At 33.8% G+C, this 19,031-nt stretch overlaps 2 protein-coding genes and 1 long non-coding RNA gene across 3 annotated transcripts; 1 reads left to right on the forward strand and 2 right to left on the reverse strand.

The window, feature by feature from the left end:
* Window positions 1-2,187: 2,187 nt before the first annotated feature.
* LOC142234489 (RNA-binding protein 45-like) lies at window positions 2,188-6,620 on the reverse strand. The gene is made up of 8 exons (XM_075305645.1): window positions 6,216-6,620; window positions 5,694-6,154; window positions 4,342-4,405; window positions 4,187-4,284; window positions 3,226-3,332; window positions 3,001-3,171; window positions 2,850-2,945; window positions 2,188-2,625 (listed from the first exon to the last, which is right to left on the reverse strand). Exons 1-7 carry the CDS (start codon window positions 6,533-6,535, stop codon window positions 2,862-2,864), a joined length of 1,305 nt encoding a protein of 434 aa, XP_075161760.1. The 5' UTR covers window positions 6,536-6,620; the 3' UTR covers window positions 2,188-2,625; window positions 2,850-2,861.
* Window positions 6,621-8,814: 2,194 nt separating this feature from the next.
* LOC142233959 (uncharacterized) lies at window positions 8,815-10,137 on the reverse strand. Its single transcript, XR_012721523.1, has 3 exons — window positions 10,022-10,137; window positions 9,086-9,951; window positions 8,815-9,028 (listed from the first exon to the last, which is right to left on the reverse strand). It is a non-coding gene; the product is annotated as an uncharacterized LOC142233959 (long non-coding RNA).
* A 5,471-nt stretch (window positions 10,138-15,608) lies between these two features.
* Window positions 15,609-16,844, forward strand: LOC142235213 (uncharacterized). The gene has a single exon (XM_075306479.1). It carries the CDS (start codon window positions 15,679-15,681, stop codon window positions 16,711-16,713), a length of 1,035 nt encoding a protein of 344 aa, XP_075162594.1. The 5' UTR covers window positions 15,609-15,678; the 3' UTR covers window positions 16,714-16,844.
* The last annotated feature ends 2,187 nt before the right edge of the window (window positions 16,845-19,031 follow it).

Genomic DNA, 19,031 nt, shown 5'->3' on the forward strand with positions numbered 1-19,031 from the left:
CTGACTCCATCTGAACAAAATTTATAATCTATAGACTTAAAATGTAAGTCGGCTAATGCCCTGGGATGGTACACTATGTTATTAGTGGCGGGGCCGACTATATTATACCCTTCACCCCTATGTAGGCCAAAATTTGTGTTACCATCTCAACTACTTCACATTTGCTGGAAGCTATATAAAGGAGACAATTTTTTTACTTCTACAAAATCTCTAGAATTAAAATTTAAATCGGCTAACGCTATCCAGTTAATTGGAGGAAACTTCCATTGAAAATGGGTCTAAAATATGTAACAATCTACCATATTTCCCCAACTCTGGTGTACGTATATATGGGAGCTATCTATAATCTGAACCGATTTTGACTAAATTTGACATGTATAGTTAGAATAATAATTCTGCTATCTATGCGAAATGTCACGTAAATGGGAGTATAACTTTGGCCCCCCTGGTCATATGAGTGCAAATCGGACGGAAGATATATATGGGAGCCATATCTAAATCTGAACCGATTTCAACCAAATTTGGCATAATTACCGATACTACTAAACGTACACCTTGTGCGAAATTTGAAGCAAATCACGGCAAAACCCTGGATTTTGAGGCCATATAAGTTCAAATCGGATGAAAGATATATATGGGAGCTATATCTAAATCTGAATCGATTTTGACCATATTTGGCACATACAATAGTATCGTTAAAAGTACCGCTTGTGCAAAATTTGAAGTAAGTCAGGGCAAAACTCTGGCTTTTGAGACCATATAAGTCCGAATCAGGCGAAATATATATATATGTGAGCTATATCTCAATCTGAACCGATTTTAACCAAATTTGACACACTTAACGATACTATTAAACGTACCCCTTGTGCAAAATTTGAAGCAAATCACGGCAAAACAAATCGGACGAAAGATATATATGGGAGCTATATCTAAATTTGAATCGATTTCAATCAAATTTACCAAACATTGGTAGAATGTCAATTCTACCCTCTGTGCAAAATTTCACGAAGATCGGTAGTAAACTTTGGCCTCTGTGGTCATATGAGTCTAAATCGGACGAAAGATATATCTAAATCTGAACCGATTTGGCTGCTATTTTGCAAGATTTTCGAGATTCATAAAATATTTGGATGTACGGTATTTCAAGAAAATCGGTTGATAAACACGCTAACTATGACCAAATCGGGGATACATATATATGGCAGCTATATCTAAATCTGAACCGATTTTTTCCAAAACCAATAGCGATTGTCTCTGTCCCAAAAAACGGCCCTATGCCAAATTTGAGGACGATCGGACTTAAATTGCGAGCTGTACTTTGTGCACAAAATTACATATACAGACAGACGGACATCGCTAAATCGACTCAGAATTTAATTCTAAGCTGATCGGTATACTAAAAGATGGGTCTATGACCACTCTTTCTTGGCGTTACATACAAATGCACAAACTTATTATACCCTGTACCACAGTAGTGGTGAAGGGTATAATAAGAGTGAGTTCCTATCTTGCAAATTTTGCTGATAAGACATGTAGTGAAAAAATTTATAACTGTCAGAGAATCCTATAAATTAACAACATACATTGCTCAAATTAGAGCTCGACCGATGTGGGTTTTTTTGCCGATGCCGATGTTTGACAAAAAAGCAATAATTGGCCGAAGCTGATTATTTTTTCAAAAATTTGAAATTGAAGATGTTTGGAGTGTTTTACTTCACTATTGGTATATTTTTTTGAACAAAGGCTTAAAACAAAAATAAAAAATAGTATTCTTTTTAAAATATTATTATTATTATTTATAATGAAAAACTCGATCTTCGTTCGGAAAAAAGAAGTTCCGCTACATTAAACAATCGTTCGCTGGCTACGCATGTCGGCGGAGTGCTTAAATAATTTATGGCCGCTGCTCTTAAATGTTGAAATATTATTTGAACAACTGTAAAGATTTTGCAATAGGCAGCTACCGTTGCCCTTTGCAGAGCACATTTACTGTCGATATCTTACAACCGATTTCCAATTATTATGCTTTATTGTTAAACAACACTTCCCCTCATGCAGAAAAAAATCAATATCTCTATGCTACAGAACAATATTAGAATTGACACTAATAAAATTACACTTATTGTATATATTTTTGAACCTATTTCTGCATAGAATTTCGTGTAAGGATATACAAAAAGAAACGCATTTAGGTTTTTACTACGCATATTTATTTCTCATATGCACCCGAAATTGTCACACATTCCACTCCTTTTACCATTCCCGGCGATAACTAATTTGTATGTATTTCCAATTTAAGTCGACTCAGCAATTAGTTTTCACCGGGATTGATTGGAGTGAGAGTTCAATGTAATAAACAAAAGTGATGATATTTCGAGTGTAGTAGTGTTCCAATACGATGATCAAATATCTGATTACATAACTGTTTTAATGATGAATATTTATATTGTTAGTTTATATCTTTCATGTAAAATAGAGTGAATTCAATATCCTTCATGTTTGTAAATCCGTTGTTTTTCGTCTGTTTCCAGTAGAGTTGAAGTTGCGGTAACAATACAGTTGTTTTGTGGTAAGTTAAAGTTTTTGTAATCGTTTTAGTGTCCACTTTTGTTGGTTTATGTATGTCTGTGAAAACAAAAGACAAATATGTACCTTGAATTATGAATCTTTAACGTTTACCACACAACATCAGCTAATGACTGATGACCATCCAATTAAAAATAGTGAAAAATGTTAACGATTTGGATTGAAAATGTATATTTTTCGAAACTTACCCTTGCAAAGGAAATCAAAATTATCATAGGTAAAAAAAAAGCCAGCTAATAATGTGCACTACAGTATGTACTTACATGTTTATATCTTTAATTACGGCGCATTCGCTTTCGACTAACGTCGTCATTACCGTTTTTGGTGTCATTTTTTACTTGCTCTTCAGCCTCCACAATCTGCAGAAAACTGGGACATGAATGAATATTCAAAATATTGGAAATTTTAATATACTTTAATTTTTGTTCCGCAAATTTCAGCTCCACTTAACGCTTCCATAGCTTTAAGAGCCGATTCTGCCTCAGCGTACTTCACATAACCACAGGATTTATTTGGCAAGAAATAGAGATCGATAAGTCCAGACCAGCAGGAAAATATATTTTTTAAAATAGCTATGGGAACGGTCTAAAAAAAAGTGATTTAGAAACGACCCTTCAGAATACTATATTTTTTCATTACTGTTGGCATAATCATGAACAATCTTTTCGCTACAGGAGCATCGCTTGGTGCCATTGGCTGTGCCTGCGGCAAAGGAACACTGCAAAATGTATCCCTTTTAGTATGTTCTGAAATTAAATTATATTGTGGTTTATTTTTGTTTTCACTTTTTTAGTTATATTTACGCCCTATTAGTTCTTCATATCAAAATAAAAACAATAATAAATTAATAATCGCAATACGAATTTAGGAATTTACTAAGACAAATATTTTCTTCTTCAATTTGCAAGAAAAAAATGTTTATCTTATTTAAGACCGTAATACGTTGAAATTGTGCCCATTGAGTAAAATTATGTGCTTTTGTTTTAATAAAACAACCACGTAAATTTCAATACGAAAAAGAACATAATTACGAACTTATTAACATGAGAAATGTATATTATATTTACGATGTTTGTCGATTAAATACCCTTAGAATTTATATTTAGTCATTACATGCCATTCATACTCTAGTAAATCAATTGCCGACGGCAATATACTGGATTGGTGTAATGGGAAAGGAAAAGTATGTCTACTGTATTTCTTTTTTTGGACAAAATTTATATTTAGTCATTACATGGCATTCATTCTCTAGTAAATCAATTGCCGACGGCATGGTGTGGTGTAATTGGAAAGCAAAAATGTGTCTACTGTATTTCTTGTTTTTGAACAGGCTGGATTTTTAAAGGGAACTGATGAGGATGTGGAAATCTGAAACAGCTATCTTCCCAACACAACATTTTTGCCTTTGCATAACATCATAATAATGAGTAATGATAGGCTCATATAGGAACCATAATATCATTACATGTACTAGAGTAAAACAATGTACTTCGTACAACAACAGTCTCGAATGCGCATCATAGATGATCAATGCACTTTGAAACAGACTGAATAAAAACAAAAACAATTTAGAACAATTTTATACTGTTATATAACTTACTTTCAATAAATGACGTGTCTATGTTTGCCGAACTCATTTCGGAAAGCTTAACAATGATTCGCTCACCAACTGGATATTCAAAGCCATGAACCTTTTCTCTGCAAAGATGTTATGGGTTAAATTTGTCTGATGTGAACAATGGAAGTTGAATGTACTTAGCGTATATGGCAGATTCTGGATTATGGTAAACAACTATAGCTTCATTGTTGTAGTCACCCTCTAAAATATAATGGTAATAAGCATTAAAAATAATATATTCTTTTGTTTAGGATCCATAAGTGCTAAGATCAATAAAATAATCAAAATCATTTGTCATTTGTCGAATCGGCGAAACCGATCACATAAACATTTTTACTAATCGATGGATGATGGGTTTAATATTCGGGGTTTCCACCAAATATTTAATCAAAATTGCAATAATACGTTTAAATACAATTATATTTTTATAGAATCATGTCAAACTTGAATGGAAGAAATTCTAAAGCGTTGATTGCATAAAGTTTTGTCATTTGAATTTGATACAAAAAAGTAATATCAATAGCCCTAAAGAATTAAATATGCCTACATTTTGTTTCATATTATATCATTACGCGTACTACGGTACACTAGATAGAAAAAGAATCGCCTGAAATATGAAACCCTTGATTTTTGCTTACGCTAATAACGTTATCCAATTCTAAAGAGAAATTGTCGAAGATAATAAATGAAATGAAAATAATCCACCACTGAAATTTTTTTTGGTGTTGGTCGAAACTGGGATTGAACACAAGACCCTTTATATGCAAGGCGATATAAGTGGGCCGATATAATCCAAATTCGACACAGGGCTTTTTGCTTATTTGGGTTGCACATGTATATTCTATACTTTTCTTTCATTCGTATAGTTATTTAATTAAATGGTAAATTTATTTTACATTTTATATAATTAATTATAGTGACAATGCGCTATTATTGGCTTTACTGGCTTATTGTATTGTCTTAAATAAAATTAAAAAAAAAATACCTCTACATTTCCATTTTCAGGCAAATCTGATAAAAATTGCGGTATCAGGAAGTCAAATCGGGACATCTGTCCGTTTCGGAACATGTAAATATTTGTGAACTTAAAATATTTCTATATTTCTAATTTCAGGCAAATCACATAAAAATTGTGTCTAAATTTTCCCATATGATTGAGCTATCAGACCTAAATTGTGTGTTGAAGCTCAAGAAGTCAAATCGGGAGATCCGTTTATATAGGGATGTATCAAAACCGGTATACCCATCTTCGTACTTAATCTGACAAAAACAAATCTGTATTGAATTCAGGGCGAAAGCGCCATTATTGAAAGCTGTAGCATAACTACCACAGGCAGACGGACATGATTATATCGTCTTAGAATTTCTCCTTGATCAAGAATATGTACTTTAGTCCGAAATCGATATATCGATGTGTTACAAACATCTATAGCCATTTTTCTATCTACCCTTTAAAATTTGAAAATAATTCAAAACATTTCCTATTTACCTTTTAAAATTTGACAATAATCCAAGCCAGGCACAATATCAAATAACCGCCACAACTGGTCCTGCTTAATAGTTTTACTAACTACAACGTTCAAGGAAGTGGGTTGTGACGTTTCATTATTTTTCAAACGCAGAAGCTGTGATGTCTCATGTTTAGCATCAGAAACGTGAGGATCTTCGGATGGCCGTTTTGCACTTTTGGGCTCCGCAAATTTAGCTTTGTACTTCGTAGGACAATTTTCGAATGCAAGTGCGGCATGGTGAAATTTTGTATAGCGAATGTAACCAAAGCCTTTAGGATTACCAGTGTCCTTATGACGTATTAATACTACATTCTCCACAGGTCCCCACCGCTTGAATTCTTCACGTAATTCTTGTTCTGTAGCATTAGGACACTGAATGAAAAGTCGGACGCATTGTTCCTGCTCAATTTTTTGGGATTTGTTCGCACCCTGACTTCGACTATAAATATACAATTTGAATTTGAATCTTTTAAATACGTATGTAAGTATATAATATCTACCTTGCCGCAACGAAAACTCTCAAAGGTCTATCAGAGGAATTCCCAATAATACATCCATGTAACTCCTCTTGGGCCTTTGCGGCATCCGAAGTTTTCCCAAATTTGACATACGCAAATCCTTTATTTTCCCCTGTATCCTTCTCCTTTATAATTTTAATGTCCTCAATTCGGCCAAATGGTGAAAACGAATGACGAATGTCGTTTTCTGTATGACTCTTGTCACAGAACACGAAAAGACGGGACATTGGAGGATCATCTTCACTTGATTCATTTACTCGTCCACCCTCATTTCCATACTCAGAACTATTATAATCGGGCATTTTCCGCAAAAACAATCTAGCCAATTTATTTGTATGTATATACTAGCGTTCTGCGTTCTTCTTCTTTTTTCTGCACGACGATTGCAGTGAATCGTTCCACCAGCTGATGGAATAAAAAAAGTGGCCAGAGACACCGGTCTATGTTGCCACCTTTATGGGATTTATAATAAACGGGATAAGTTGGTACCCTGCCAGCATTTCAAAGTTCCATTTCATCCTCATCGCTACCACAGACTCGTAAGTGTCACTTGGGGGCCGTAACCCGGGACAAATCCTGTCCCGAAATCCCGGGATTTTTTATATTGAATCCCGGGATTTTTCGGAATAATTCCAATTTGTTACATATGTGGCTTTTTATGATTGTTTATTAATAAATTGGAGCCTTCATTCTGTACAAACGGCCCTTAGATTTTATGCCCGACAAATTGAGTTAACAAACCCCTGCCAACATTTGTTGAATTTGACGGCGCTTCTGAAAATCCCCACCACGTCGAAAACAATCGTATACGACATCCAAAACTAGTCGGAAAAGCGCCGTCACTATTTAGAAGTTGTACCACGCCAAGTTAAGGCCGGTATGCACCTCTAGCGAAATTTTCGGTAGCAAAAATATATTTAAGTCTACAACAAAAAAACAGGGCTGTGTACAAAAATTTTAAACCAGCTAATCGCTTTTAAAAATTGTTAATATATGTTCCAAATATTCATCAAATAAATTGTTTATTATTTACAGACCTTTTAAAACTTTTACGCACACAATGGTTGCAATAAATTAAATGTTTGCTGCCAAAATATGCTTTTGACAACCCTGTTATTTTCATTAGAGGTGCGTACCAGCTTACGAAATTGAACGCTACCGAAAATTTCGTTAGCATAAATAGCAATGCATTTCTTATGGGAATGACATTTTTCGCTAGAGGTGCATACCGGCCTTTACTACAAAAAAGTTTCTCATCAGTGCAATTATTAGGTGCCTTTTTAGATCAATTTATAACGACGTCAATAAGAGCCCCTTCAGACAATCAGAAAAAGCGCATTATAATGCGTTTTACAGACTACCCAATAAACACAGGATGAGCGTTTTTCAAATGCAACAACTTTTCAGTTTGAGGGTAAATATAATTTTCAACATAAATTCAACTTGACTTGAAATAGCTCATCTTCAATATATCTTCAAATTGTTTGCGAATTACTTCCAATTTGCCAAAATGTTGACGAAATCTTTGAAAAGGTGTTGAAGATAATATGGGAAAACTTTGACAAAACACTACCCTAAAATGAAACGAAAAAACCATGTGGTTTTCAATACTTATTTGTGCAACGAAGTTCGTAGTCAATTGCAAGAAATAAAAAAAAATGGAAAATTTTAGACAAATAACCAAATAGTTTATAAAAATAGGTAAGTGAAAATAAAAAATTAAATAAAACTTTAAGCAAGTCATTTTTTCATCTGACCGATGAAAAAATGGTGGACAAGTAACTGGAACTGCTTCAAATAGTTTATAATAATTGGTACGTCAATATGAAAAATTAAATCAAGTCACTAAATCTAAATCTCTTTGCAGAAAACTAAAATCTTTGGATGCTACATTCTTGCAAACATTAAGAAGCTGACCAACGAAAAATGAGTGGCTTATCGACAAGAAAAAGTTTCCAGAAACATTACAAGTGCAACCAATTAAAATTGTTAAAAACAAGAAATTGTTGAAATCAACAACTTCTGGATGAAAATGTGCATCACATCGTCAGTTTAATTCATATGCTATTATCAGTTAAAAATTGATATTTTGTGAATTCCTTCTGCTGGAAATCAATTCTAACACGCGGTCCAGTACGTTCCTAATTTCAAATTGCCCGCATGTTAATAAATTTTAATGTTTTTTTATGACACCAAAAGTGTTTACTAATATTGTAAAATGTTTAAGATATTTAAAGTTTTGTTGTTTGTTGTTTTGTTCTTATTTGTTGATATGTTTAATAAGATTATTATTTATCAATTGGTATTGTAGTGTATTATGTAGTGTAGTGTCCCTGCCAACATTTTTTGAATTTGGGGACTCTTTTGAGAATCCCCACTACGTCGAAAACAATCATATACGACATCAAAAACTCGTCGGAAAAGCGCCGTCACTATTGAGAAGTTGTACCACGCCAAGTTACTACAAAAATGTTTCGCATGAGTGCAATTATTAGGTGCCTTTATAGATTAGAACGACGCCAATAAGGGAGCCTCCAAACAATCAGAAAAAGTGCATTTTAAGATAGTTGTAAAAGAATCATTGTGGTCGAGTAAAACACGTTTGTTTAGATATTTATTAATTTGATTAAACATTTACAAATTCTTAAAAATATAACATTTATACCACTATCACATTACATTTAACATAATTTTTGGCATTAATGATGATGTTGAGTTACAAGTAGCGAGTTACATGTTGCTGCGTCTATCAACCAGTGTTTTTATTCCATGAAGGCAGCGTGTCTGTAAAATATCTGAAAAACAATCACTTTATTCCATTTGGAAAATCACCAAATTGTTCACCAATATACCTTTCACAATTTTAAGCGTATAATCTAAGTTTTCAGAACTTTATTTTCGTTTTTATTTAATTAAAATATAACAAGCTGGTTGCGCTTGGCGTTTCACAAAAAAATGGCTTTTTTAACAGTAGGGATGTCAAATTACTTGCATGTACTTTTTGATGTACCTTTTCATGATGGTTGAAGTGACATTTACGAGTCTGTGGTAACGATGAGGTTGAAATGGAACTTTGAAATGCTGGCAGGGGTATTATTATATATTTTATTTTGATAAAAATGAATAAATTATACAAAATTCATAGAATTTTGGCTTTGACTTTCAATTTGAAGTGAGTACATCATTCATACAAATTTAGGTTGAAAAGAATTTGCAATAATGTTAATTTTGAATTTGACTCGCATCGAAAATTGTTTGACAAATTATTGAGTAGCGATGCATTTCAATTTGAGGATAACACTTGAGATATTAATGCTAATGTGTTGAATTTCACTATTGAGGGTAATGTCTGTTTTTTGTTGAGAACTCGATTTTCTCAACAATTTCTCAATTTGAATATTACCCTAATCTGTGACGGCCACCATATAATATATGAAATACATTTCGTACAATTTTACCATTCGTATGATTTATTGTACAACTTGTAAATATATGAAGTATTTCATTGCCTACTGGGGAATTTCTGGCATGTCTCATATTCAGCGACTTTTCTTTGTGCAACACGCCTATATTAAGGCTGATTCGCCATTTCTAGTGCTGCCGCTAGTAAAAAATTGAGTGAAGTAGATTTTGGAAATAAGTGGAGTAGATTGAATAAAATTGAAGTAGCATACATTTTTGAAAACAAAACAATAGCGTCGGTGAGCGTATTCCTTTCCTAAAGATATTAAAGAATTTATAATTAATAATATATTTATATTTTGCATGGAAATTATTGCACTACTTACCGATTCATCTTGCACATCACATGTCCACACGTTATTTACTCACAACAATTTGACAGTTCACGCATTGACACTTGTACAAAGCAAAAATAAAGGGTTGCCATTCCAGCGATGAAAAATAGGGTTTGCATATGTTCAATGATTAAAACCACTATGTTCATCGTAATTAAAGGAATAGGAAAAACAATTGGGTAATATGGGGAAAATTTAAAAATTTGAAGCAGAACAAAAAGTGAAGCAGATTTTTGAAAGAAGGAGTGACGAAGTAAATGAAGCAAAATACTTCAATTGGAGTAGTAGCGGCAGCACTGGCCATTTCCCTTTATTAACTGTTGCCATCATCATGCTTTGATAGGAAGGTATCGGTAGAATTACCCTATACCTTACCAGACATCACGTCTAAAAATACCATTGTGTATACATGAGTGCCATCTATTGGTTAGAATGGGCAACGCACATATCATACATGGGTGTATAGAAAGAGGAGTAGCGAAGGCAGAGTTGTGATGAAAAAAGAGAGTTGTGGAGACTGACCTTACACAAAGTCGTGAGACAGGCTTAGCACAACTTATTGCAACTCACGCTTGTCATTAGTGAAGTCAAAGTCGAAGTCAGTGCGTGCAAATAAGGTACTCCCACATAGGAGTTGAATTGGCAGTATTGTTGTTAGTGCGAAATAACCTGCAAATTTGAAATTTGAAATCGGCATCGGTATATGGAAATATTAATTTTTTTTCGGTAAAGTTTTGCAAATTATAGAACACTCTGGACGGGATTATAGTGTTTTATTTTTTTTAATATAGATATTATTGCGACATTAATAAGTGGACTTATTGGATTTATGAGAACTTTTCGTCATTTTATGAAATACACCTCGGGTAAGAATAAATGAACAATGTGCGCCAGCACAAATGTTACATTTCTTTTTATCTAATTATTTGTATATGGTATATTGGGAATTATAGGATTTGTGTCGAGACTAAGGGAGTTTGGGATTAAGAAACCCTGTACCACTACTGGTTTCGCTAATTGGGGATTCACCTGCAAGTTGGTCTATGACGTTTTGGGACATATCTACCCTGAAGGCACTCGAAATCCCGAGGTTAATAACCTCTACTACACGGAAACAATGTTAAGTGAGTAGAAATATTCCAACATACATAAACAATATACATATGAGCAAATACAGTAGAAATCGACCACTCAAAACTTAAAATAATTATAAAAATATTAAAGAACAACAACAAACAAGAAAGTAAAAGTTTCACAAAAAGTAAAATACAACGTAAATTTTACACAAGCCTTCTTACGTAACCCCAAAATCACGTGGCTGCACTTTTTTTTTCAATTTCTCCATTTTGTAAAAACGTAAAAGAAAAAAACAAAGAAAACGGAAAATCAGTAAAACTTCAAAATTTTTAAATAACGCAAATGATTCAATTACATTTAAAAAAAATAAAAGAAAGAATAACTAATAAAAATGCAAAGTATAAAAAGTAATTTTTTAAAAAAAGAAAAGTTTTTGAAATCTCATTTGATAAAATGAATACTAAAATCAAAAAGGCAAATTTTTGAAATCAATTTGAAAGCTTATATTATTAATTTATGTACAAAAAGCTAAAAAAGGCAAATCATTAAAAAAATATTTGAAATATTATTATTCAGATAAAAATCATTTTTATGAAAGAAAACAAACACAATTATGTAAAAAGCATGCAATTATAAAACTAATTTGAAAAATTATTACTTATAAAAGTTTAAACAAGAAAACAAGAAAAAGCTCATATGAAAAATTGTAATCTATAAAAAAAAAAGAAAAATAAATTTTGTATTCAAATAATAATAATAACATCCAAATTCATTTTTTTTATTCTTTGGTACAAAATTAATTTAATGATATAAAAAGTATAATAAATGTTCCCTAAAAGTGAGTGAAATTTGGATTTTATTGTTATTATTCCATTATTAGTATTTATATTTTTATTTATTTCCATTTGTAAATAATATCTAGTTGTAAGGTTATTTTCAATTCTATTTATACAAAATTTTTAAAACAAAGCCCATTATAATGAAAATGAAACAATACATTAAAATGTGAATCGATTCTTGAAATTAAAAATGTGCTGAGTTTTTAATTAAAGGATTGAGGATGTAGCTGGTTTGTAAGAGAAGTGTCGCGTCCATTTCTTGGGAGATTCCTTATATAAATCTACGGCTAAAAAGGATTTCAAGGATGATCTATAAAAGGGTCATGTTAAGGGGGGGTAGCCTGACGAACCACATCCAACAGGTTCGATAAATCATTAATAAATTCCTTCTCATTTCCGGGATTGTATAAAAACATTTAAAGAATATCTGTCTGTCCGTCTTTCTGTAATAAAAAAAATCATATTTGAATTTCTACTTGTTCACCGTTAAGAAAAATTAAAAGAGAAATTATTATCAACACCAGGCACTTATTTTTAAATGGATGGATAATAACGGATCGAAACCCACATTTCCGGCGAGCTACAGCCGCAGCTTAAATTCATAGTGCCACCGTTAATACCACAAACCTTGTCCATCACAAATCCTTTGAAAAAATGTTTGAAAAATTGTTGAAATTTAGCATTTTTCAAACGTTTGTGCTTATTGGGTAACAAGTTTTCCGGACGACAGTGCTCGTGTCGAACATATCCCATATATTGTGTACATTTTAAGTTAAGTCCGAAGGCATAATCGATACTGCTGCATGTTTATGGGATCTATAACACATTTACCGATTATTTAGTCATCGCCGACAAGTCGTATCGATCCGACACATTGTAAGATTCTTTACAAACACCGACATTCCGTCCGGAATAACTGATAGTCTGTAAAGCGCATCAGAATACAAACACCGACATTCCGTCCGGAATAACTGATATTCTGTTAAAGGCCGGTATACACCTCTAGCGAAATTTTCGGTAGCAAAAATTTATTTAAGTCTACAACAAAAAAACAGGGCTGTGTACACAAATTTTAAACCAGCTAATCGCTTTTAAAAATTGTTAATATATGTTCCAAATATTCCTCAAATGAATTGTTTATTATTTACAGACCTTTTAAAACTTTTACGCACACAATGATTGTAATAAATTAAATGTTTGCTGCGAAAATATGCTTTTGACAACACTGTTATTTTCATTAGAGGTGCGTACCAGCTTACGAAATTGAACGCTACCGAAAATTTCGTTAGCATAAATAGCAATGCATTTCAGTGCTGCCGCTACTACTTCAATCGAAGTATTTTGCTTAATTTTCACAAAATTTACTTCGTCACTCCTTCTTCCAAAAATCTGCTTCACTTTTTGTTCTGCTTCAAATTTTAAAATTTTTACCCATATTACCTAATTGTTTTTCCTATTCCTTTAATTGCGATGAACTTAGCGGTTTTAATCATTGAATTATTAACCGATGTGGACCTATTTTTGCATAGTTGTTAGAGACCATATACCCAGCCAAAATTTTTTGAATTTGGGGGCGCTTCTGGGAATCCCCACTACGTCGAAAACAGTCGTATACGATATCCAAAACTCCTCGGAAAAGCGCCGTCACTATTGAGAAGTTGTACCACGCCAAGCTACTACAAAAAAGTATCGCATGAGTGCAATTATTAGGAGCCCTTCTGGATACATTTAGAAGGACGCCAATAAGAGCCCCTTCAAACAATCAGACAAAGTGCATTTCAAGATAGTTGTAAAAGAATCATTGTGGTCAAGTAAAACACGATTGTTTAGATGTTTATTAATTTTATGAAACATTTATAAATTCTCATAAATATAACATTTATACGACTATCACATCACATTTAACACATTTTTATGAATTAATAAGAGATTGATGTTGAGTTACAAGTTGTAGGTTAAATGTTGTAGCGTCTATCAGCCAGTACTTTTATTCCCAATGGAGGCAGCGTGTCTGGAAAAATATTTGAAAAATTATCACTTTATTCCATTTGGAAAGTCAAAAATTGTTCACCAATTTACTTTTCACAATTTTAACCGTAATAACTATGTTTTCAGCACTTTATTTTCGTTTTCATTGAAATAAATTATAATAAGCCAGTTGCGCTTGGTGTTTCACAAAATATAAAATGGCTCTTGTAACAATAGTGATGGCAAAATACTTTCCTGCGAATAGTGATGGCAAAATACTATCACAGTTGGCGATTGTTGCAGTGTCACTTACGAGTCTGTGGTAGCGATGAGGATGAAATGGAACATTGAAATGCTGGCAGGGTACTTACACCATGTACCGGATCGGATGAAACTTGGTTCTCTTAGAGGCTCTGCAAGCCAAATCGGGGGATCAGTTTTTATGGGGGCTATATATAATTAAGGACCGATGCGGACCAATTTTTGCGTGGTTGTTAGAGATCATATGCTGAAACCATGCACCAACTTTCAGCTGGATCGGATGAAATTTGCTTCTCTTAGAGTCCTCACAAGCCAAATTTGGGGGTCCGTTTATATGGGGGCTATGCGTAAAAGTGAACCGATATGGCCTATTTGCACTACCATCCGACCTACATCACTAACAACTACTTGTGCCAAGTTTCAAGCCGATAGCTTCTTTCGTTCGGAAGTTAGCGTGATTTCAACAGACGGACGGACGGACATGTTCAGATCGACTCAGAATTTCACCACGACCCAGAATATATATACTTTATGGGGTCTTAGAGCAATATTTCGATGTGTTACAAACGGAATGACAAAGTTAATATACCCCCATCCTATGGGGAGGGTATAATAAAATGAATTCTATTGTTTTGTTTTAAAAAATGTATGCTACTTCAATTTTATTCAATCTACTCCACATCTTTCCAAAATCTACTTCACTCAATTTTTCACTAGCGGCAGCACTGTTGTCATCATATTTGTTCGTGCAGTGTAAGGGCAAAACTTGAACGAACACAACAAATAGACGAACCTCTGTCGTAGTGTTTATCCGAACGTCTAAGGTCCGCTTAAAGCGCATGAAGTGATTGTTTTTCAGATATTTTATGCGCTTTACAGACTATCAGTTATTCCGGAGGGAATGTCGGTGTTTGTAAAGAATCTTACAGTGTGTCGGATCGATACGACTTGTCGGCGATGACTAAATAATCGGTAAAGGTGTTATCGATCCCCTAAACATGCAGCAGTATCGATTATGCCGTCGGACTTATGCGCTTTACAGACTATCAGTTATTCCGGACGGAATGTCGGTGTTTGTAAGGAATCTTGCAGTGTGTCGGATCGATGCGACTTGTCGGCGATGACTAAATAATCGGTAAATGTGTTATCGATCCCATAAACATGCAGCAGTATCGATTATGCCTTCGGACTTAACTTATATTGTGCACATCATATGGGATATGTTCGACACGAGCACTGTCGTCCGGAATAACTGATAGTCTGTAAAGCGCATTAACTTATAATGTGCACAATATATGGGATATGTTCGACACGAGCACTGTCGTCCGGAATAACTGATAGTCTGTAAAGCGCATTACAGAGACGCTGCCGCTGCCTCCATCGAGAATAAAAACACTGGCGCATACGCCAACAAATAGCACGAACCTCTGCCTGGTTATTCGATCGTGTAAGGTGCTCTTAACATAAACACGTGTTTAATTCAAAACAAAATAAAACTTAAAAATGATCCACGAAGATGATTGTTCCAAAGAGGAGTATGGATCTCCTGAAGTTGAAAGTGATGAAAATGACGAATCAGATGATGAAGATTTGGCCGCTAGCGATACTTCTTCTGATGAAGAGGATGAACCCAGAAGCAAGGACGATATCATAAGAGAGAATGTTCTTCAAAGATATGAGGACAGAAAGGGCAAACAACTGTTCATAAGGTTTCCACAGAAATTACCTGAGTCTGCAGACGATTTGGACAAACTTGCCAGTCAATTATCACCCTTGATAAGAAAAGTACATAAACCACGCCAAAAACATGCTCGATTTTGTTTGGTAGACTTCGATTCCAAAGAAGATCGTGATGCTGCATTCAAAGCACTTCGGGAGTCTATACAAAATGGACAGTTAGAAAAATATGCAGTAAATATTCCTAGAACTGAAAATAATGAATATGTGAAAGAATTGGCTGAACGCAAAGTGAAATCAATCGAGAATAAGAAAGCTAAAGCTCGTCTAAAAAAAGCTAGTAAGAAGGCACTCCACCAAAAGATATTTACGTCCACTGTGGTTGTACTTAATCTCCCCAAAACTGCTTCTGTTATGGAAATAAGGCAACTTTTCCCAAATGCAGTTGACATTCAAATAAAGTCGGGGAAAGGCAAGTTAAACAGGGATAAAAGTGTAGCTTCTGTCACATTACCATCGACAATGGAAGCACGGATGGCTGTAAAACAAAAAGTGGCACTTAGTGGCAACGAACTAATAGTAAAATTTGATAATCACCTAATAAAAAAGAAAGTGAAGCTAATAAACCCCAACACAAAAAGGCCTTCAGGTACACAAGAAGATACGACAGGTGAATGTCAACCACAACCTAAGAAGGCCAAATTAAATGAAGCATTGGTCAAACCAAATAAGGCAATTGGTGAAAGTGAGTCAATACAAAAGGAGACAAAAAGAGCAAATACCACAAAAAATGGAAGATCTGAAAAAAGAAGTAAAAATGTAAATTCTGTTAAAACATCAAATAAGCGTAAAATGTCATAACTAAAGCAACCACGTTCAATACAACATTCAATACAGTTTTAAGTACTATTTCTATTTGGAAAATACATTTTTCATTTCAGAAATCATTTAATGTGTATCTACAAAAAAGTAAAATAAACATCCACTTGTAACCGCTTGTATTTAGAATTATATCGGGAGATATAAAATCGTGCAAAAGCATCAAATCAAACGCACATCTAATTGCAATTACAACATAGAATGATATATGTGGTTCCGTCAAATATATTTTATTCCGTGTCCACAACATAAATCCAGTAAAGGTGTTTTATTGCGTGGCTATTTACGATAGTTTGATACTTTTCGTAAATGATATGTTGCTTTTGCAATAGATATGTATATGAATAGAATACAACTAAATGGGAATATCCAAACAACTGTGTTTTGGATCATAAAACCGACCCTTTTCATGAGACTGGCGGTGATTTAATACCGAATTCAGAATACTATCTACAAGAAAGAGCGGGCGAGAAATTAATATATTTTAGAGCCTTATTTGGAGTTTATGAATCTCTCATGTTGGATAATAAATCCTCATAATTTCAGGGGATTAACAAACGAAACAAAAATCTCGAAAACGTTTATGAATACTTTTAAGATTTGAATTTTTAAATTATAAATGAAAATATTTGCCAGCGTACATATGATGGAAAATCTGGAATAGTTCCACATATAATATATAAACTTAATTTAAGGAAAATTAAGAATTTTAGAAGCAAATATGATATTTCTTATACTTTAAACGATGTACCAATTAAAACCTTTGTGTAAAACAAAGTCCTAATGTAATGTAATATTGAAACATTTTGAAAGACCCAATTTAGGATATACAGCATTGTGCCATGAATGTGAGTAGAACATTCGATTTTCAGAAAAGTATAGCGCTTCCACCGTGATATTACTTTTCGAAGCAATGTGAAAAAATTAATGTAAAAACAAGGTTTGCAATATCAGTTTCATTTTCAGATCCATAAAGAGGTTATTCCTCTGTGAATTTTAAGTGAACAGAACAACTGAAAACAAACAGCATAAACATTTGTTGAAACAGCAAAAGTCTGCTGGAAAAGGGAAAGTCGCCGCTTGCTAAAATAGTAGACATTATATGCTATTATTTTTAAATCCATTTAATATGGCTTGATATTGACCAAGGCAATTTTTTCATTGCTGGTCGCTAGGCAAATTTTGGTTGTAACATTTTTGCTAGGACAATAAATGTATATTTGTACACCTAGACCTCGCTTTGCGTTGTTTCGAAGTTGCGTCGCTGCTGAATTAGTACTAGTTTTCACTTTGCGTCGTTAGATTTTATTTATTTATTCAAAAATTCTGTAATACAAAGCCAATAGAGGCCTATAAAAATATATTACATCATAACAAAAATACTGAGCCATCGATATAATGTAAACAAGTTAATATCTTAAACTAAGAAGAAACTAATTTAATTGGCTCCCCAGCCGCAAGAGTAGTAGTGACTATTAAAATAGCGATGAAATAAGTGGAAATTGGTCCCATATACAGTGCAAGTCAACATAAAATCAATAACTTAAAAATACATTACAGTTTAGGTAGCACTAGCCATATATTCCATGAGTTTGAGACGAAATGCGTTATTACAATGAGAAAAAATGCGTAGTTCTAGAGGCAATCGATTCCAACACCGAGCTATTCTGAGCACAAAAGATCTAGCATAAATATTCGAAGTTGCGTTGTTATCTGTCTCCAATCTTTGCTTGGTTTGCCATAGAAACTCATAATTCACTTTGCGTCGCGTTGTATTGGAACGTATCTGCGACGCAAAGCGAGGTCTACGTGTATTTGTATAGTAGAAATTCGTCAGTCTTCGAGTGAATACAATTTCTTATTCAGCAGTGATGTTTGTCAACAATGGTCTGTTATGTAACTACTGCTATCGGCAACCATAACTGTGTTGTCTTAAATTCTTTGACAAACACGTTTGTCAATTCAGCAGAAAACATTTTTGCTGATGAAACTATCAACTAACTGTGTTAGTTGAAACAATATTAATGGTTAGCATGCCTTCCTTGCATACAAATGGTCGAGGGGCCACCCCAGTTTCTACTAAACAACAGAAATGCTGGTGATAGTTCTGTGAGTTTCAAAGCTATCTAAATGATTGCGTATTTTGAACAATGTAAAATTAAACCCATAGTAAGGGAGCCACCGTGGTGCAATGGTTAGCATGCCAACCTTGCATACACAAGGTCGTGGGTTCGATTCCTGCTTCGACCGAACACCAAAAAGTTTTTCAGCGGTGGATTATCCCACCTCAGTAATGCTGG

The sequence above is a fragment of the Haematobia irritans genome, chromosome 4 (genome assembly GCF_050003625.1).
Source record: "Haematobia irritans isolate KBUSLIRL chromosome 4, ASM5000362v1, whole genome shotgun sequence".
Lineage (NCBI taxonomy): Eukaryota > Metazoa > Arthropoda > Insecta > Diptera > Muscidae > Haematobia > Haematobia irritans.

Excerpts from the sequence above, each read along its gene's own strand:
- LOC142234489 (XM_075305645.1), bottom strand. The coding sequence starts at position 6,535 with ATGCCCGATTATAATAGTTCTGAGTATGGAAATGAGGGTGGACGAGTA. Across the intron at positions 4,406-5,693 it reads TTATTGTCAAATTTTAAAAG|AGGGTGACTACAACAATGAA; the intron begins GTAAATAGGAAA and ends ATTATATTTTAG. Across the intron at positions 4,285-4,341 it reads GAATCTGCCATATACGCTAA|AGAAAAGGTTCATGGCTTTG; the intron begins GTACATTCAACT and ends ACATCTTTGCAG.
- LOC142235213 (XM_075306479.1), top strand. The coding sequence starts at position 15,679 with ATGATCCACGAAGATGATTGTTCCAAAGAGGAGTATGGATCTCCTGAA.